Genomic DNA, 22,643 nt, shown 5'->3' on the forward strand with positions numbered 1-22,643 from the left:
GTGGTGGTCAGGGGTAGAAATAAGGGCTCCAGTGACAGTAGTATCTTAGTGTCAGAGGAGTGGGCACTCACATGAGCAGTAGGAAAAGGGAAGTCTAATATAGGCCTTGCTTACTGGGATTAAAACTGAATGGCTCCTTCACATTGCTGCTAGTACAACATCCAGTTATCATTGTACAGTTCCTCCCCAGAAAGGGCTTGGTCCAAACCCTTGGACCAAGGGTTGGATGTGTTGGGAGGTAGCTTATTTTCTGGGGCCCAGAGAAGTGGGACTTACCTAGATCACATATGTAGTAAGCATATTAGGTAGGTCCTCTAACTTCTGGAGCCAGGGCTCTTTCCAGTATTCCATTTGGAAATGAGCAAGTGAGCATATATCCAAAAGTCTGAGGGCATCTAGGTGGCATAGTGGATAGGGCCTGAAGTCAGGAAGTCTCATCTTCCTGAGTTGAAATCTGGCCTCAGACCTGGGCAAGTAACTTAACCCTGTTTCCTTCCGTTCCAAATGACAAACCACTCTCAGTATCTTTGCCAAGAAAACCCCAAGTGGGATCACAAAGAGTGGGACACAATTGAAAAATGACTGAACAACAACAACAACAAAAACCAGAAGTTAACAGGATTAAGCCAGAATCATAAAGTAGTGCTAATTAATCATGTTATGTTACCAATAATATATGTATAACAGAGTATAAACAGCATCAAAAAGTCAGAAATTATGATGTCTTGGAAATTTGTGGAACTGTGGGGAGCTCCAGCTGGGCACTCAATAACATGTAAACTGTTAAGCACATCTGTGCTTTTTGTCTCATGAAGAAACAGGATGCTCACACACATACAATTGATTTAGTTGAAGAAACAGATATCCATTGTCTTCCCTTTAAAAATCTGCTGTTTGTGGGCAGTTCTTCCTGGCTTAAAGTCTTGATGTGGATTCCCTTTACCTCTATCCCAGGCTCCAGGGACGGGAAAGTGCAGTGCTTTGTCAACTAGACTAGTGCAAGTCTTGTAGTACTGAGCTCAATGCAAGAGATCGTTAGTAGCCAGGGCTACTTTCATTGATCTGAATCTTGATGCCTTTTAGAGATGCTTTTATTTACATTACTGTAATTGTGACACAATTTTTTTCTTTAAAATATCTCTAATAGACATCCACAAACTCTCCCCCTCCCCCATTCCATTCCATTCCATATTTTTGGGACATCCGCCTCGTGGATTTATGAGGCCTCCAGCTGTAGCTCAGAGGGATTTTGCCTTTGGAATGTCTTTAACTTGAGGTATAGTCTAGCAAGCCAATTGTCATCTGTGCCCCATTAATAGTTGTACCATATCTACAATTCCATTAGTAAGAGTTATCTGGTTCCCATCATCCTAAGTTCTTTTTTTGAACCATCCTTTTTGTCTAACTATATATACACCATCCAATATACCACATGTCTCATAGCAACCAGTCACTGTAGACTGAATATACCCTTTTCATGAGAAATGAGATTAGGGCCATCAAAGAAGAAAGAGGTCTGAAAAGCTAAAGGAGAACATAGCCCCTTAGTTTTCTTTTGTCCACATTAATAATTCCATTGCTGTAGGGAACACCCAGGATAGTTATTCCCTCTACTTATTCAGATCGGTATTGTTTTTCAGTTGTTTCGGTTGTGTTTGACTCTTTGTGACCCTATTTGGGGTGATATTGAAGTGGTTTGTCATTTTCTTCTCCAACTCATTTTACAAATAAGGAACTGAGTCAAACAGGGTTAAGTGACTTGCCCAGGGTCACACAGCTAGGAAGTGTTTGAGGTTAGATTTGAACTCAGGAAGAGGAGTCTTCCTGACTCCAGGCCTGGCATTCTATCTACTGTGCCACCTAGTGCCAATACAGATTGGTAAACTTTCTGTAATTTATAGTCTTCAAAAGTTGCTTAGGACATGAAGAAGTTAACTGAATATTGAGTGACTCCTGCATTGTCACACAGCTAGTATGTCTTAGAGGCAAGATTTAAACCCGGGTTTTCCTGACTTCAAAGTAAGTTCTCTATCCACTAATTCCATGCTACTCCCTCATTATTCCCCTCTAAAACATCTCTAGCAGCAACAACAAAAAGCAAAACTACTCTCAAAAGATTATTATTTTTGGAGAAAAAAAGGAAAAAAGAACAAACAAAAGCAGAGTGTAGTCTTGCTCTGAAGATTTTACAGTGTCATATAATCCTACATATTATTATTGCTATTATTTATTATTCTAAGTAGTCATATATTACCATGAGATCATGATAGACTCTCCTAGATCACTTTCTTTGAGTGATACAGTAACAGACCCTACTCCTATATTACTCTTCTCTCAACGTAAGCTTAATCTCATTGAGGATACGAAATTCATTTCTGAAAGTTACTTTATCTCACTTATAAATTCATTTGAATGGAAATGACATGCCAAATTGAATCACCTAGTAAACTAGAACAATGGATGTTAAACTTTTCCAGGCTGTTTTTCATTTGAGTGGAGGTAGAATGAATCCTGCCTGTCTCATGTTATCTTACTACTACATTCCTTCTCCTGTGTTCCCCAAGACATTTTCAGAAAGAATCATTCAGAAAGAATGAGAAGGTGGATAATTTGGCCTCAGTTTTTTATATTTGCTCATCAATGAACAAGAAATTTTTAATTAATTTCAGGAAACAAAATCACATTATTATACATAAACTTTTAAAGCTGTAGAAGACTCTCAACACAGAGTTTAGGCCACCTTCAAAGATCACTCTCTGGCAATCGCAAGAGACCTATCCTTAAACAAATACTTTTCTAGGTATGGGAGAAATCACACTTTGTGGGGTTTCTTCCTTTCTCCCTGAATATTTTAAATGGGTAAATTTTAGTTAAAATGGACATTTAGGACAGATGTGAAGGGAAAAAGAAGTCACAGAAGGGTTAGTGACACGAGTTCAGGAGTGGGGAAGGGGCAGTCACCTGAATTTGTATTGACATTTAGTAAAGTAAGCTAGAGAAATTTATAGGTTGATTATATGGATTCGAGTCTTAGGGAATTTTTAGTAGAAATTGGTGAAACCACCTTATTTTTCTACTTATGAGCCATCTGTCAAAGTGTCTGGTGGTGAGCATCCAAAATGTCAGTCCTTAACTAATCATTGCATTTTATTACACCTTAGACACACTATCTAACATTGAAGAAGAAGAAAGCAAACAAAGCAAACATCTTTCTTTCCTGGTTTCTTATTCCACAAACTTTAAATGTTATTTAAAGAATGTTTTCAATGTTTAATGGTGCCAGGTAACTTTGCTTGCAACATAGATACTCAGGCTAAGGGAAATATCTAGATGGCAGAGACTGCTGAGAATTTATTCATTTATTTTTTCACAAAGAAATCATAGGATCATAGATTTAGAACTTAAATCTACCTTAGAGATAACTTAGTCCCACTCTTCCCATTTTAAAGACAAGAAAGTGAGATATCTTGAGGTAAAGCAACTTGCCCAAGGTCACACAGGTAGTAAGTAACTAAGTTGAGATTTAAACCTTTGACTCACAATGCAGTGCACTTTAGATTATGTACCATCTTGGAATATACCATCCCGAGTAAAATCCTCTTTGTTTTGGGAGATTTACAAAACATGATGTGTGGAAATCTATGCTTTCTTAAAAATCTTATTTTTAGGGTCATGTCTAGATAGCACAGAGTGAAGAAGAGAGTTAGTGGCCATCTTGTAAATCTGATCAGAGTAAAATATAAAATAAAAGTATTTAGTCTCCAATGTGTGTAATTTTGACCTGAGCAATCTATGTTGGCCATTTACTCTTATTAAATTTATTAAACAAAGAAGGAAATATTAATAGAATCTTAGATAAGCTAGATATGACAGACATCTAGAGAGAATTGAATGGGTATAGAAAGGAATATATCTTTTTCTTAGTGGTACATGGCACTTTTACAAAAATTGACCATATATTAGGTCATAAAAACTTTATAGTTAAATACAGAAAAGCAGAAATACGAAATGTATCCTTTTCATATCATAACGCAATAAAATTACATTTAATAAAGGACCTTGGAAACATAGATTAAAATTAATTGGAGACTATATAACCTAATCTTAAAGAATAATTGGGTTAAAGAACAAGTCGTAAAAACAATAACTTATATTAAAGAGAATAATGATACAACATATCAAAACTTCTGGGATGCAGCAAAAACAGTAATCAGAAGAAATATTTATATTTTTAAATGCTTACATGAATAAAATAGAGAAAGAGCAGATCGATGAACTAGATTAAAATTAAATTAAATTAAATTTAAAAAATTAGAATTAATAGTTTTCCTTATATTAAACCAGCCTTGCATTCCTGGTATAAATCCCACTTGGTCATAATTCATCATCTTTATGATATATTGCTGTAGTCTCCCAGCCAGTAATTTGTTTAGGATTTTAAATTTAAAAATTAAGTATTAATTAAATTAAAATTAATTAAAATTTGAGTAGAAACTGGTAAAAACTACCTCATTTTTCTTCCTATGGGTCATCTCTTTTAATTAAATTAAAATTTAAAAATTAGTTAAATTAAAGGGCAATTAAAAATTAGAAAAAGAATAAACTAAAAGTCCTCAATTAAACACCCAATTAGAAATCCTGAAAATTAAGGATGAGATTAATAAAATTGAAGTAAGAAAACTGTTAAATTAAAAAATAAAACTAGGAGTTGGTTTTATGAAAAACTGATAAAACAGGTAAACCATATAATTAAAAAAGAAAAAAAACCAAGTCACTAGTATGAAAACAGTGAATATACCATTAATGAGGATGAAATTAAAGCAATTATTAGGAGTTATTTTGCCTGATTATATGCCAATAAATTTAGAGATTTAAATTAAATGGAAGAATAATTACAAAATTATAAATTGCCCAGATTAACGGAAGAGGAAATTGAATATCTAAATAAACCTATCTGAGAAAAAGAAATCAAAAAAGCCATAAATGAACTTTCTTAAGAAAAAAAGCACCAAGGCCAGCTGGATTTAGAAGTGAATTCTATCAAACATTTAAAGATCAATTAATTCCAATATTAAAGAAATTATTTGGAATAAGGCAAAGTAGGAGTTCTATCAAACTTCTTTTATTAAGCAAATATGGTGCTGATACCTAAACAAGGTACAGTAAAAACAGAGAAAGAAAATTATGCACCAATTTCACTAATGAATACTGATGCAAAAATGCTAAATAAATTATTATAGTAATAAATTACTATAAATATACTAGACTGTAACAATATATCACAACGATTTTACATTATGACAAAGTGGGATTTATACCAAGAATGCAGGGTTTGTTCAATATAAGGAAAACTATTAACATAATTGATTATATCAATAACAAAGGTAGCAAAAAGCATGTGATTGTATCTGTGGATGCAGAAAAAGCTTTTGATAAAATATAACGCTCATTCCTATTAAAAACACTTGAAAGAATAGGTATAAGTGGATTTTTCCTTAAAATGTTAAGAATCATCTAAAACCATCGGCATGCATTATTTGTAATAGGGATAAGGTAGAAGCCTTCCCAATAAGATCAGGAGTGAAACAAGAATGCTCATTATCACCAATATTATTCAATATTGTACCAGAAATGCTAGTAATAGCAATAAGAGAAGAAAAAGAAATTGAAGGAATCAGAATGGGCAATGAGGTAATAAAAATATCTATTTTTGCAGATGATATGATGGTATACTTGGAAAATCCTAGAGATTCAACTAAGAAGCTGGTGGAAACAATAATTTTTTTTTGTTTTTAGGCAATTGGGGTTAAGTGACTTGCCCAGGGTCACACAGCTAGTAAGTGTCAAGTGTTTGGTCTGAGGCCGGATTTGAACTCAGGTCCTCCCGACTTCAGGGCCAGTGCTCTATCCACTGTGCAACCTAGCTGCCCCTGAAACAATAATTTTGGCTAAGTAGCAGAATATAAAATAAACTTACACAAATCATCAGCATTATTATATATTGCCAAAAAAATTCCACAAGAAGAAATAGTAAGAGATTCCTCACTCAAAAGATGATATAAAATATCTGGGTGTATACCTGCCAAGATAACTTGGAACTATATGAACTATATGAACATAATTATAAAACACTTTTTATATAAAGTCAGATTTAAATAATTGGAAAAATATTAATTGTCCATGGGTAGGCAGAGGCAATATAATAAAAATGACAATTCTACCTAAATTAATTCACTTTTTCAGTACCATCCCAATTAAATTATCAAAAAATTATTTTATTGAGCCAGAAAAAATAATAACAAAATTCATTTGGTAAAACAAAAGGTCAAGAATGTCAAAGGAAAAAAATAATGAAAAAAATGTAAATGAAGGAGTTCTAGCAGTGCCAGATCTTAAACTGTATTATAAGGTGGTAATTATCAAAACTATCTGGTACTGGCTAAGGAATAGAATGGTGGATCAGTGGAATAAAATAGATATATAATAAACAATAGTAAACTATTATAGTTGTTTGATACACGTAAAAATTTAAGGTTTCAGGATAAGAATTTACTGTTCGCTAAAAATTGTTGGGAAAACTAGAAAGTAGTCTGGCAAAAACTAGGCATATATCATTATCTTATACCATTTAAGGTCAAAATGGATATGTGACTTAGAAATAAAGGGAGATATTGTAAGTAAATTAGAAGAACATGGAACATATTATGTATAAAATTTATGGATAGAAGAATTTATGAATAAACATGAGATAGAAAGCATTGTGAGATGTAAAAAGGATAAATTTGATTACATTAAATTAAAAAAATTTTGTACAAATAAAACATATTAAAATGTACTCAAGAGGGGTGGAGCCAAGATGGCAGAGGGAAAGCAGTGACTTGCTAGAGCTCTACCCCAAACTTCTCCAAATACCTACAAAAAATGGCTCTAAACAAATTCTAAAGCAGCAGAACCCACAAAAAGGCAGAGTGAAACAAATTTCCAGGCCAAGACAACCTGGATGGCTGATCAGAAAGGTATATCGCACCTGTCTGGGAGAAGAGCACAGTTCAGCATGGGTGCGCAGGCCACAGCAACCCTGGAGCAGGCCTCAGAGAACTGAATCATGGGCAGCTGTGGCAGTTTCCAGACTTCTCAACCCACAAATGCCAAAGACAACTCAGAAGGTCAGTGGGAAAAGTCTGTTACTGCGGTGAGAGAAGAAGCTAGATCTCAGCCGCCCCGAGGGCAGCGGCTGGCTTCTGAGCTTCTGGCCCACAGACTGAGGGGGAATCAAGTGGCTGATCAGAGGGGGATTGCAAGGATCTCTTTGCCAGGGCTGAGGCAGGAATCTCTTGCTTGGCCCGTGCTTGGATCTGGGTTGCAGCTCTGAGGGGTGGTCCTGGGGCGAGGAGGAGCGCTGGTGTGGTGGAGCTTGTTGTGGCTGCGGAGAGGAAACACCTCGCCCCTTATCATAGCACCTTGGAAGAACTGACACTTTTAAGGTCCTTAGAAGTGCCTCTGAAAACAGCTGTACAAATCCCTAAAGCTTGGGACAGTACATTCTCCACATTGGAAACATACTCTTAACTTAACAAAGAGTTTAAACTCAAGTAATTGGTTGGGATCATGAGCAAGCAGCACAAAAGGAGTCAGACTATATTATCTTACTTTGGTGACAAAGAAGATCAAAACATATAACCAGAAGAAGAAAACAAAGTCAAAGCTCCTACATCCAAAACTTCCAAGAAAAATATGAATCAGTCCCAGGCCTTGGAAGAGCTCAAAAGGGATTTTGAAAAGCAAGTAAGAGAAGTAGAGGAAAAACTGGGAAGAGAAATGAGAGTAATGTAAGAAAATCATGAAAAGCAAGTTAACAGCTTGCTAAAGGAGACCCAAAAAAATACTGAAGAAAATAACACCTTAAAAAATAGCCTAACCCAAATGGCAAAAGAGGTCCAAAAAGGCAATGAAGAGAAGAATGCCCTAAAGAGCAAAATTGGACAAATGGAAAAGGAAGTCCAAAAGGTTACTGAAGAAAAGACTTCCTTAAAAATTAGAATAGAGCAATTGGAAACTAGTGACTTTATGAGAAATCAAGACACTGTAAAACAAATCCAAAAGAATGAAAAATTAGAAAACAAGGTGAACTATCTCATTGGAAAAACAACTGACCTGGAAAATAGATCCAGGAGAGAGAATTAAAAATTATTGGACTATCTGAAAGCTATGATCAAAAAAAGAGCCTAGACATCATCTTTCAAGAAATGATCAAGGAAAACTGCCCTGATATTTTAGAACCAGAGGGCAAAATAGAAATTGAAAGAATCCACTGATCTCCTTCTGAAAGAGATCCCCAAAGGAAAACTCCTAGGAATATCATAGCCAAATTCCAGAGTTCCCAGGTCAAGGAGAAAATATTACAAGCAGCCAGAAAGAAACAATTCAAGTATTGTGGAAACACAATCAGGATAACATAAGATTTAGCTGCTTCTACATTAAGAGACTGCATGGCATGGAATATAATATTCTGGAGGGCAAAGGAGATAGGATTGCAACCAAGAATCACCTACCCAGCAAAACTGAGTATAATTTTTCAGGGGAAAAAATGGTCATTCAGTGAAATAGAGGACTTTCAAGCATTTTTGATGAAAAGACCAGAGCTGAATAGAAAATTTGACTTTCTAATACAAGACTGAAGTGGAACATGAAGAGGTAAACAGGAAAGAGAAATCATAAGAGACTTATTAAGGTTGAACTGTTTACATTCCTGCATGGAAAGATGATATTTGTAACTCATGGGACCTTTGTCAGTGTTAGGGTAGTTGGAGTGAAAAAATTATATATATGTATATATATATATTATATACACACACACACACACACACACACACACACACATATATATAGATAGATAGATAGATAGATAGAGGGCACAGGGTGAGTTGAAGATGAAGGGGTCATATCTGGAGAATAAAATTAAGGGGTGAGAGAGGATTATACTAGGAGAAGGAGAAAGGGAAAAGTAGAATGGGGTAAATTATCTCACAAGGAAACAGAAAAGAAAAGGCTCTTACAGTGGAGGGGAAACAGGGGAAGGTGAGAGAAAATGAGTGAATCTTATTCTCATAGGATTTGACTTAAGGAGGGTATAACATACACACTCAGTTGGGTATGGAAATCTCTTACCCTACAGGAAAATAGGGGGGAAGGGGACAAGAAAGTAGAGGGATGATAGAGAGGAGGGCAGATTGGGAAAGGGGGTAATCAGAAGCAAATGCTTCTGAGGAGGGACAGGGTCAAAAGAAAGAATAGAATAAATGGGGGGGTTGGATAGGATTAAGGGAAATAGAGTTAGTTTTTCACAGCATGTGTGCTATGGAAGTGTTTTGCATAACTGCACATGTATAGCCTATATTGAGCTGATTGCCTTTTCAATGAGGGTGGATGGGGAGGGAGGAAGGGAGAAAATTTGGAACCCAAAGTTTAAAAAACACATGTTTAAAAAAGTGTTTTTACATGCAACTGGGAAATAAGAAATACAGGAAATCCTGCCCTATAGGAAAATAGAAGGGGAAGGGGGGGAGAGATAGCAGGGAAAGCAGACTAGGGGAAGGGGTATTCAGAATGCATGCCATCTTGGGATGGGGGGAGGGGCGAGTTGGGGTGAAAATTTGGAACTCCAAATCTTGTGGAAGTAAATGTTGAAAACTAAAAATAAAAAAAAAAAGATTTAACTTTGAAAAAAAATGTACCCAAGATTAGAAAGAAAGCAGAAAATTGGGAAAAAATTTTTATAGACAGTTTCTCAGATAAAGGCGTCACATCTCCATATATAGAGAACTTTGTCAAATTTATAAGAAACCATTTGGGATTTTCTTGGCAAAGATACTAGAGTGGTTTGCTATTTACTTCTCCAGCTCATTTTACAGATGAGGAAACTGAGGCAAACAGGGTTAAGTAACTTGCCCAGGGGTACACCAGTAGTAAGTATCTGAGGCCAGATTTGAACTCAAGTCCTCCTGAGTCCAGGTTCTATATTCACTGAGCCCTATTGGTTACAGTGATGGCCTGGATTCTGGGTAGAGCTGCAAAATGCAATTAGTAGTCATGGTGTTGGCATGACTATCATTTGCTGTTTCAGCTGTAGAAGTTTTCCTTTGCAGAGTACTGGAGCAAGAGGGGGGGCAAGGGAAGCCAAAGGTCATTCAGAGACCAAGAGTTATGAGAATACACGTTCCTTGGGGTCTTGGAATTTAATTAAGGGTAGCAAGAATCAGAATATGGGTGTCCTTGCATCTGTTCAGATGAGAAAGACATAATGCCTTGAACATAGGCCAGGAGTCATTCCCCAGTTGATAAATGATCAAAGGAAATGAACAGGCAGCTTTTGGAGGAAGAATCAAAGCAATCTATAGTTATATGAAAAAAAATACTCCAAAACATTATTCATCAGAGAAATGCAAATTAAAACTATTTGAGATAAATCTCACATCTATTGGATTAGCTAAAATGACATAAGGGGAAAATAACAAATGTTGGAGGGGATGTGGAAAAACTGGGACACTAATACACTATTGGTGGAACTGTGAACTGATCCATCTATTTTGGAAAGCAATCTGGAATTATGCCTGAAGAGTTTTAAAACTGTTTATGCTCTTTGACCCAGTAATACCATTCTGAGGTCTGTTTCCCAAGGTCATCTGGAAAAAAGGAAAAGAACCTATATGTTTCAAAATATTTATAACAGTTCTCTGTGGCATCAAAGAACTGGAAACTGAGAGGAAGCCCATTAATTGGGGAACGGCTGAATAAATTGTGGTATATGATTGTGATGAAATATTACTGTGCTGTCAGAAATGATGAGGAGGCTGATTTTAGGAAAACATGGGAAGACTTACATGAAGTAATGAAGAGTGAAATGAGCAGAACCAAGAGAATGTTTCTAGATGCAGTATTGTTCCAACAGTAATTGTGAGTGACTCAGCCAAGGGTGGGGTACCTGAGGCCTGGAGGCCATGTGTGGCCCTCTAGATCCTCAGCTGTGGCCCTTTGACTGAATCCAAACTTCACAGAATGAATACGCTTAATAAAAGGATTTGTTCTGTAAAACTTGGACTCAGTCAAAAGGTCGCACCCAAGGACCTAGACCTCAATATGTAGCCTTGAGGCCACAGGTTCCCCGCCCATGGACTAAGCTATTCTGAGTTATATGAATATTCAAGACATCTACAAAAGGCATATGAAGGATGATTCCATACATCTCCAGAAAAAGAATTGATATATGGAACTACGTATTGTATAGTTTCACATAAATATCTGTGTCAAATATTGGTCTTCCCTAGTGTGGGATTGGGAGGGAGGGAAACAGTTTGGAACTCAAATGTAAACCAAAAAAAAAATATTAAAAAACAATAACAAGAAGAAGAAAATAACTACTGTGTTGGAGACTCAGAATACAAAGATCAAAGGGAAACAATCCCTGTCCTCAAGGAGCTTATCTTTCCTCACAGGATACAATAGGTGCACAAACACACATATATATATATACAAAGTGATTTGAGGAGGGAGAAAAAGGAGGGGGAATCTAGAAAGTGCTATGTAAGGAAGTAACACCTGCTAATCCTCAGTGCTAGATAAGGCTTTGAAGAATGGAGTTGAGGAGGGTTTGTACTCCAAGTATGGGGAATAGTTGAGTGCATGCAGTGAGGTGGGAGCTAGGATATGAAGTTGGGGAAACACTTTGACGGGAATATAGTTCATGAAAGAGGAATGATGTGAAATGAGTCTGGAAAGATATGTTATGAGTAAGGTTTTGGAGGGTCTTAAAAGGCTGAACATTAGATGACCTTGCACCCTAAAATTCCACTCTTCCCAACTTGAAAACATTCTTCCTTGAGTGACTTGTACTTTCTGATTCCTTTAGTCCCTGCTCCTGGGTTAAAGAAATGCACAAAAATGGAATTAGTTTCACCTTCTTCACATTTATGGTACATAAAAACCAGGCCAAAGAGTTTTACTTTATCTTAGAGGAAGTAGAAAGTCAACGAAGATTTTTGTGCAGGTGAGTGATATGGTCATATCTGTGTTTTTAGGATGCTTATTTTGGTTATGAGGTTTCATGGTGGAGTGGATAGAGAGCTGGCCTTATCAGTCAGGAAGACCTACATTTAAGTCTTCTCTTTGACACATACTGGTTGTATGACCCTGGGCAATTCACTTAACCTCTCAGTAATCTAGACAACTCTTTGTTGTTGTTCATCCTTCGTTCTTGAAGAGGACTAATGACACTAACTGGCCAGGGCTCTTGCTTATTCCTGCCTACCTGCTGTTCAGATAAGAAAGACATGATGCAAATCCTCAGTAGGGAGAAAAATCTCAGGAATTTATTTCACTGAGATTACTTCCATGTGGTCCCAAGAGCAAATGGTCCTGTTATTGATTCTGTCACTGTTGTATCTATTCATCCTGCTTTTAGGTGAAGCATTAAAGATGATCGTGACCTTATGTGCTTTGCCACTAAGAAAAAAAAGAAAAGAAGAAGTAGCTATGAATGTTTACATATAAGGGTCTCTTTCCTCTTTTTTTGATCTCTTTAGGGTATAGACAGTAGTGATCTCTCTGGGTTAGAGCATAGTCAATATTTACTTTAGCACTTTCCAGAGCAGTCTCACATACAGCTCGATGAATTCTCATTGGGATGTAGCCTATTGTTGATACTGAACTTGCAATCAATAGCGCTATAACTCATGCCTGAATGAAACTTAACTAATACACATATTTTCTCTCTAAGGCACATCAGAACTGTCTTATACTTAGGGATGCTAGACAGCACTTCAACACTATGTTTGGGGCCATTTTAAACAACTTGAGTAATTGGAAGGATGGTGCCCTAGATAGAAACAAGGAAGTTTGAAAGGGGGTAGTTATGGGAAGAAAGATAATGGGCTCAGTTTTGGACATACTGAGTTTAAGATGTCTGTAAAACATCCAGTTTGGGATATCTAATAGGCAGTTGGACATGAAAGTATAGAAATTAGGAGAGAGATTAAGTCTAGATAGGTAGATCTGAGAATCCTCAGCATAAAATGATCAGTGAAACTCTGGAAGCTGATAAAATCACCAATCAAAATACTATAGAGGGAAAAAAGAATAAAAGGTAATACATTTATGTCCATTTTCCTCATTTTATTTCCTGAAAAAGATGTGTATAAGGGAGATTTTTTACATCAGTTTTTTTTTTAAATTTCTGGAAGTTTAATATCTGTCAGACTGGTATGAAATGTTCTGTGATCTGTAAGTAACACTTTCCACTGGTTTAGGTTACTATTTATTGAGTGGTAGAATGTTGTGAATCATGAAGGAAGGTTTTTAGTAGTAACTCTAACTTATGTGGAAATTTACTTCTATTCAGCTCTTAGGTATACTATCTTATTTACAGTTTGCTATTATGGGAAGAATGCTGAGCTTGGAATCAGGAGATCTGTATTCAGATCTCTATTCTGCTGCTTGCTGTTTGTGTGACCTTGGGCCAATCACTTTTCTCTGTGCCTCAGTTTTCTCTTCAGCAAAATGGGGATGATAATATTTGCACTACCTACCTTACAAAATTAACATGAAAAAAGCCCTCTGAAAGGTTCTAGAACAGAAAGAATACTTGCTTCATCAGCCTTTGCACAGGGAATGTCAGGAAGCACTTAACTTTTTCATTTTCCCTTATTAATCATTTTTTCAAATGCATGTGGAAGAGTTTTTCTGGAATTATTAGAGAGCCTGTATTCTGTGAGAAAAGGACCCAAGCAAAGAAATTAGCTCATTTGTTGGTCCTTTGCCAGTGGAACCACCTGGTGTCAGATCCATTTGACACCTGCAAGGAATCCAAAACCTCCCAAATCCCTTTAGTTCCATGAAGCTCTTACCAGGATTTAATCTGTGTTTATAAAGGGATTACAAGAGCTGTTTACTGCTTCTTACAGGAAGTACAATACACTTAAGTAACCTGTGAAGTTAGGTATGTGCCATACAGAGAAGGAAAACCAACTGACTTCCTCCTTCCTGACACCCTAAGTGAGGGGTGTCTGCAGGATTAGAAATGGAGTAGGGGGGAAACCTAAATGCTTTATAGTTCACTTTGCTTTCACATGAATTAGTTTATTAGTCCTACAAGTTAAGTAGAGAAGTTTTACAAAGAAGAAAACTGAGGTGTATAAATGTCATAAAACACATCTCTACTGCTCTTAGGTGTACTATCCCATTTGCAGTTTGCTATTATGGGAAGAATGTTGAGCTTGGAATCAGGAGATCTATATTCAAATCTGTATTCTATAACAGCCTGGTACTTGCCCATAGTCATACCTCTAAGAGATAGTAACAGAGCTGAGACTCAAACCCATTCCTACGTCTTGGCAGAAATGGGACTAAAACCTATATCTTTCAACTTCCAAGCCCAGGTTTTTTTCTATTGTACTTACTGTGCTTCATTTACAGAGTTGGAATTTCAGATGGATCTGGGCTTTGCTGGGGGAATAGACAATAATTTCTCCTGAGACTATTTTAAAAAATTTAATCATTATCTTTTATTTTTATATCACTTCCATTTTCTAATAAATATCTCAACCCACTACCCAGGGAGCCTTTCCTTATAACAGTGAATAGAAAAGAAAGAGGGGAGAGAAAGCAGTTCCAAAAATGTTACCAACATATTGACTGAGCCTGACAGTGTATACCAGTGGTGTCAAACTCAGAAATAGCTTGACTAAACTAAACATAAAGATCCCTGCAGCCACATGTTGATTTATTATTGTATTTGCATTTATTTCATTAAATCTTTCCCAATTGCATTTTAATCTGGTTTAAGTCTCTACTCAAGAGTAATGAGACAGCAGTGTTGCCCATGGGCAGCATGTTTGACACCTCTAGTGTACACAGTGTTTCATCACACCCACAGTGTGTAGTGGACATACCTTTTCCTTTGAAGGGAGAGAAGTGCATTTTCTTTTCTTTTTGTCCATTTTAAGCATGCTTATTAAAAATTTAATCAACAAGTAGAAACACTACACTATACAAAAAAATGTTAGGTGGCTCTATGGATAGTGGGTTGGAACTGGTCAGGAAACCCTAAGTTCAAATACAGCCTCAAACACTTACTACCTATGTGATCCTGGGCAAGTTACTTAATCTCTCTCTGCCTTGATTTCCTCATCTAAAGTGGGGATAATAATAGCTCCCATTGTTGTTGTGAGGATCAAGTGAGATAATATTTATGAAGCTAATTTCATTGTTTTTATAAATTCTAAAGTGTTAGTTACATAAATGCTAGAAGGAAGATTCTCCTCTTCAGGGCCAAGCTCTTTCAATATTTTTTTTGTTCATTTACATTACTGCAGTCATTATGTATAGTTTTCCTGGTCCTTTTTTTTTTTCAGTCTGTATCAGTTCATAAGTCTTCTCATTCTTTTCCATATTTTTCATATTCATTGTTTCTTACACTGTAATGATGTTCCATTCTATTAGTATACCACAATGTATTTAATCATTTCCCAATCAATGGGCATCTACTTTATTTCAACTTTTCCTACTACAAAAAGTGCTGCTATAAATATTTTGGTGTACATGGGATCCTTCATTTTATCTTTTACTTCCATGGAGTATATATGTAACTATGGGATCTCTGGGTCCAAGGTATGGGCATCTTAGTCACTTCCTTAACACAATTCCAAATTGCCTTCTAGAATGGTTGAACCAATTTCACAGTTCCAACAGGGTATCAGTGTGTCTATCTTTCTAAAACCCCTCCAATCTTTGTTCATCTTTGCCAGTTTGCAGACTTCAAGTTTGCAATTCTCAATCCCAAGACTTGTTTGGTGTCCCATGAAAATGAATGAGTTTGGAAAGCACAGGAACAAAACTAGTTCAAGGGACAAGGCCATTTTCTTCCTTCTTAGTCACATTCCTGACTTCAAGTATACATGAACTAGCAACAACCTCTCTTATAAAAGTAATACAGTGTAAAATTGATCTTGTGGAAGAATTTTTTTAACTATATTTTTAGTGTCTTTAGAAATATTATTTCCAGCCTGTGGGTAGCTAGGTAGTGCAGTGGATAGAATGCTGGACCTGGAGTCAGGAAGATATCTTCTTGAGTTCAAATATGACCTCGGATACTTACTATTTATATGACCCTCAGCAGGTCACTTAACTGTATTTGACTCAGTTTCTTCATCTGTAAAATGAGTTGGAGAAGAAATGGCAAGCCACTCCAATATTTTTGCCAAGAAAACTCCAAATGGAGTCATGAAGAGTCACATATGACTGAAACGATTGAACAACAAAAATTCCTCCAGCCTAAAACTATTTCCAGACTTTTCCCTTGGGAAAATTGGAAGAACAAAGGCTAGAACTTTCTTTTAAAATGGAGTAAAGATTTTAAACTAAACTTAACTCTTCTCTAAATGGTATCATTGACTCCCCACTCCATGAAGTCATTACTATCTCATCTGAAGACACTGTCTTCTCTTTAGAAATTCAAGATACCACTCACAGACAGGAACCCTTGAGGGGAAATGGTCTAGTTAGGAACTAAGTAATGACTATTCTGGAGTCAAATTTGTATTTTAACATATATATGATCTTTTCCTTGTTCAAGATTTATATGTTACCTAAAATTGTCTTAGGGCAGAAAACCATGTTGGAGCACATGGAGGCTATGCCACTTTGAATCTCTCTCTGTCTCTGTCTCTGTCCCTCTGATATATGTTAAATAAATTGGTTTCTGGCAGATTTGAACCTAAAACTCAGAGTATATGATTAGTATTATTATTTCTTCCATCAGGTTTTTGTTTTATTTATGTTCCCTTCTCATTACCCACTGTTTTTTGTATTTTCTTCAGATTTATTTTATTGCCATTGGTTTGATATTTTACATAGTTTTAGTCAGTGCATATATTCTTCTTTTGGTTCCAATTTCTTCACTCTGTATCACTTCAAGTAAGTCCCCCCCCACTCCAACATTTCTTAATGTGGATATTTGTCATTCTTCATGGTATAATAATATTATACTTCATTCATATATCACAATTTGCTCAGATACTTCCTGATCATTAGACAGTAAGGTCATTTTCATATTTTTGCATTTACAAAAATGCTGACAAAGGTATTTTTGTACCAATTACTTTTTCTTCACAATAGCATATTTCTTCTAGTGATGGAATTACTGGGTCAAAGGGAAAGAGAGAATGAAACAGAGAGAAGAGAGGAAGAAGATATTGATAGAAATAGATATACACACATTGCTTTCCAAAAAGATGCCTGATATTGAACAATTCATCCAGTAATGTCTTAGCATGCCTATGAATTTCATTTGAAATCGTCTTTTCTTAAGTAACATGTAGAAGATGTAAAGGAAGCATGGTTGAATAGATAGAGTGGTAGATTTAGAGTCAGGAACATCTGGGTCCAAATCTCAGCCTTGATACACACAAATATTTGACCAAAGACAAGTTAGTTTTCTCATCTATAATATGGGGAGAAATATACCTGTAGGAAATACTTCTACAGAATTGTTGTGGTTCAAATGAGATATCAAAGAGAAAGCACTTTGAAAATAAGAAGGCATTATATACATGCCACTTGTTATATTGAAGTTTTTTAGATTTACATTTCCCTAATTTCCAAAACAACTAAATACTTTCTCATGAAGTTATTGATAATTTGTAATTCTCTTTTCAATTCAATTCAATAAGCAGTTATTATTATGTGCTTGCTTCATGAAAAGTACTGTGCTAAGTACTAAAAAAAAGTGACAAAAATGAAATGATTTCCAACTTTAAGAAGTTTCCCTTCTATTACAGGAATGTTTTGTAAACCTTAATGTGTTACGTAAATGTGAAAATTATTGCTATTATAATGGCAGTAGGAGGATAAACCAGGTTCTATCTGTAATTAATGCTTTTTGCTACAAAATACTTTTTTCTTAGCTGCTTCAAAATTTCTCTTCTTGTCTTCATACTATTAATTATATATATATATATACACACACACACATATATATATATATAATATTGTAGGTAAGAAAAATCAGGATTTCCTCATATTCATTTTTATTTTCAATTTACAATATGTAGATGTTTTCTGTCATTTCCTGAAAATTTCCCTGCTCTGTTCCTTGAAATAGTAGTCATATTATTTTTGTTATCACAATTTTCAAGAAGTCCAATTATTCTTAAGGCCTTTCTCTTTGTTTTGTCCTCCAAATTATTATTTTCACTTATGTAAATTTAAATCTCAAATTTCTGAGGAGCTACCTACTTTGCATTGGAAGAGTGAGTTACTTCAGGGAATTCCCCATTTCAATGAAATCCTATCCTATCTGTCCTCTTTTGGTGGCTAGGTGGAGCATTAGAGAGAAAAGAGATCAGAAATCAATAGACTAACTGAGAAGCTATCTGAGAAGCGATGAAAATGTGTTTATGAATTTAGAAAAAGGGATGGTGGAAGGCAAGAGGAATTTTGGAAGCAGAATTGATAGGACCAGACAACTGATTAGATGTGAAGGATAAGAGAAAAGAGTCTAGTTTACAAACCTTGGGGGTTAGTTGGATGGTGGAGCCCTCATTGTAAACGAGAAAATTTGGAGAAGGGTTGTTAGAAGAAAATGGATTCAGTTTTACACATATCAAGATTCAGAGGGAGGATGTTTTGCAGGCAGTTGGTGGTGTAGGACTGGAATTCAGGAGAAATATTTACATACATACATACGTGCATATATATATATATATTATATATATATATGCACGTATGTATATATGGGAGTAGGTGAAATCACTAAGACAGTATAAAGAGAGAAAATGGCCCAGGACAACCTTAGAGAGGATCTAAGACTTGGGAAATAATTCATTTAGCAAAAGAAACAGAGTAATCAAACAGGTAGGGGGAGAAATCAGGGGAGAGCAGTGTCATAGAAGCAAAGGAAGGAAAGAGTATGGGTGTGTGGTAGCCAACAGTGTCAAAAACTGCAGAGAAGTCAGGAGGGTTATGGATTGAAAAATGGCCACTGGATTTAGCATTTTATTCATTTATTTATTAGGCAATTGGGGTTAAGTGACTTGCCCAGGGTCACACAGCTAGTAAGTGTCAAGTGTTTCATCTGAGGCCAGATTTGAACTCAGGTCCTCCTGACTTCAGGGCCGGTGCTCTATCCACTGTGCTACCTAGCTGCCCCAGGATTTAGCATTTTAAGGATTATTTGATAATCCTGGAGAATAGGGTATTGTGGTAAAAGAAAAAAAACAGATTATAAAGACTTAAGAAGTAAACAGGTGGTAAGGAAATGGAGCCAGCAAGTATAATTTTTTTTTCTAGAGGTTGGCAGTGAAAGGGGCAAGAGATAAAACATGATATTTGGAGGGGATAGTGAGGATTTTAAATGAAGTTTTAAGAATGCGGGAGACCTAAGCATACTGCTAGGCAGCAGAAAATAAGGAAATATTGAAGATGAGAGAGAGGAAATGAATGGGTCAGGCTTCCAGAAAAGATCAGAGGGGATGGGATCAAGGGCACAAGTTGGCCTTAGAAAGAAGAAAGGGCCACCTCTTTCTTAGACATTGGCACAAAGGAGGAGAGGATGGGAAAAGGTTTAGAGGGATATTGAGGTATGAAAAAGAGAAAGTGGTGGATTTCACAAGGATAGCCTAGTTTTCTTAGTAAAATAACAACTGAGATTATCTTCTGAGACACAAGAGGGTAGAGATGGTTTGGGAACATTGAAGAGCTTTGGAACAACCATTATAAGGAGAGTTATAGTCAATCAGGGAAGAATAATTTGATAGTAACCAAATAATTGCTATTTCTCTTCCTTTCCAAGTTGTGCTAACAGCTTAGGTCTCATCAAGCCCTATCTTATTTTAGAAAGGTTCCTTTTTTTCTCCCTTGGGCTATAGAATATGTACTTGAGAAAAGCTGACAAATGTTCTGTCTCCTATTTCTCATTTCCCCAATCCCAGAGACATACCTGCTTTAGGATAGGAAGAAATGAGTACATCATCAGGTTTGGCTTGGAAGTCCCAGATTTTATTCCAGTACTCACAGGTACTTTTCTGCAGAACAACTCCTCTCACTTGGGAAACTTCCTCTCGGTTCATCAATTTCCACTTCAGTTCCATTGTCTCTTCTTCTTTCTCCTGTGACATCAAGGCAGAGAATCAGCAAAGGAAAATGTGCAAAATAAACTCAGGATTCGCACAGATTTATGTGAGTTCTGAGAATGTGAACCATGCAAATCTTTGCTTGTTTGTTTAATGCCACCTAAGGGAAATGGGAACTTGGAGGGAGAGTGCTTAATGACAGGAAGCAAAAAAACCAAATAAGTAGGATCATTATGATCATCATTTCTTGATGGGGCCTGGGCCAAAATTATTAAACCCTGAGGTTGTTCTTTACCTTGTCAAGTGTCAGTACCAAACTAATAGCTATAGGAAGCTTGCTTCTTAGCAGAACGATACCAAAGGTGTTGGCTTCCTTTAAATAGGGTAGAAAAGTTGTAATAATAATTCTCACTTTTATTTTCTAAAGTCAAGGCAAAGGTGTTATAAGGATTTTATCATAATTTTTTCTTTTGAGTTTTAATATCAACTGGAAATCTCTCCTGTTATAATGATATTGTTTACCACTTCCTTTGAAGCACCCCTCCATCAATGTGAACTAAGGCTGATAAGGATAGCATGGGAATGGAGTGATCCATAGTTTTATTTCCAACTCCTTTCTTGGATTTGATCTCCTATGATTTTCTTGGGCATCTCTACTGCTCTTTGTCTTCCTATATTGTGGCCACTCTCTATGATATCTAGGGCAGCTAGAGAGAGTGCTGGTCCTGGAGTCAGGAAAACTAATTCTTTTTTTTTTTTTTTCCTGTGAGGCAATTGGGGTTAAGTGACTTGCCCAGAGTCACACAGCTAGTAAGTATCAAGTGTCTGGTCTGAGACCAGATTTGAACTCAGGTCTTCCTGACTCCAGGGCCTGTGCTGTATCCACTGTACCACCTAGCTGCTCCTAGGAAGACTCATTCTTGTGTTCAAAACTGGCCTCAAACATTTACTAGCTGTGTGACCCTGCCCACTTAACCCTGTCTGCCTCAGTTTAACTTAACCCTGTTTGCTTCAATTTCCTCATCTGTAAAATGAGTTGGAGAAGGAAATGGCAAACTACTTCAGTATCTTTTCCAAGAAAACCCCAAATGAGATCATGGAGAGTTGGATATGACTAAAAATTAACTGAACAGCAACAATGATATCTAGCTTGGTAGATGTATTTATGCCATGTTCTTCCTTCCTGTTTCTTTTTATTTATTGCCATTTATAGCCAGTTTCTACTTGGTTCCATAATCAAGCTTCAGGATTAGGCCAACTTATATTCCCTTCTATTTTCTTTATTTCCACCAGCTCACCTCTTGCCTTCATTTCTGTAATTAGTTATTCTTTTGTAGAAGATGCAGGCTTTCTCCTCTCCCTGGAACAAAATAATCTTTCTTTAGTCGCTCCTTCTCCACTACACCTCTATTCCCCCAGGGTTTTAGTTCTAAACTTTATGGGGAAACAGGTATGTGTTGGGAGGGAAGGGAGTAAAATAAGGAAATGAAAATGTGTAACCATATAATGTCTTAATAGTTGTTCTTTGACACATGTGCCAGAAACTCATCTCATTTGATTCTTGTTTCCTTTCCTCCTCCATGCACTGATTTATGTTTGTTGTTTCTAGAACTGTCCCCACCCAAATTGGTTACACAATTTTCTCACAGAATGCTACCTGGAAACATCCCCCTTTCCTTGACGAAGAAAGCAGATGAAAAAAGAATCTCCAGATCTCCTTTTTGTTTCCCTCCTCACCCTTCAGATAGTATCTTAGGCCCTAGATCTACCTGTGCATTGCCTCCCGCCAGCAAAAAAAGATCTGACTAAACTGTATAAATTGCACCTATCTAGACATAGGCAGAATTTACATCTCAGAGGGATTTCCATCCTGGTTCTCTTCATATTTATCACCCCTTTCATCTTAGCTCCCCCTGAAGGGCAAGCAAACCTGCATAACTAAGCAGTCTGAGTGGAGGTTTCACCATACCTAGAAATACTATGACAAAGTAAGTCATAAAGCCGTAGAATTTTAGATCTCAGAGTGATTTAGGCCAACATTCCCTACCATCTGCATTTACATCTACAACTGTAGAGCTACAGGTCAGTTCTAGGAAGTGAGGCTTATATTTGGCAGATATCAAAAACAGTCAATAAAAAGGTTTGAGTGTAAACCCTTAGCTATTTGCCCTTTTTTTTTGTTCTAGCTTGACTTATTTAATAAGGGTGACAAATGCAGAGATGATTCTATGTGAACACATACCATTTCCAGCTTATTTTACATTATTTCTTTACTAAATAAAACTTTTTATACCTTCTTGTTGTCTACTTAAAGTATAAACTCCTTAGCTTAGCATTAAATCCCTTCATAGTCTGGATCAACCTATCTTTTCTGATTTATCCTGTTTGATTCCCCTTCATCTACTCTGTGCTTCAGTGAATTTAAGGAAATGTTTTCTGAGGATGGAATTTGGATCTCTGGACCATGGTTTAAATTATAGGAATGCTAAATTCTTGACAAAGGATTGTGTGACATTTAAAAAG

At 36.3% G+C, this 22,643-nt stretch overlaps 1 protein-coding gene across 1 annotated transcript in view; it reads right to left on the bottom strand.

The window, feature by feature from the left end:
• LOC114046093 (sulfotransferase 1C4-like) overlaps positions 1-20,165 on the bottom strand; it is a 45,165-nt gene extending 25,000 nt beyond the window's left edge. Inside the window, exon 1 of the mRNA XM_027866335.1 lies at positions 19,988-20,165. Coding sequence (XP_027722136.1) covers positions 19,988-20,165 — 178 coding nt within the window. The remainder of the gene's footprint in view (positions 1-19,987) is intronic.
• Positions 20,166-22,643: the final 2,478 nt, after the last annotated feature.

This window comes from Vombatus ursinus, unplaced genomic scaffold (genome assembly GCF_900497805.2).
Source record: "Vombatus ursinus unplaced genomic scaffold, bare-nosed wombat genome assembly UNPS02014781.1, whole genome shotgun sequence".
Lineage (NCBI taxonomy): Eukaryota > Metazoa > Chordata > Mammalia > Diprotodontia > Vombatidae > Vombatus > Vombatus ursinus.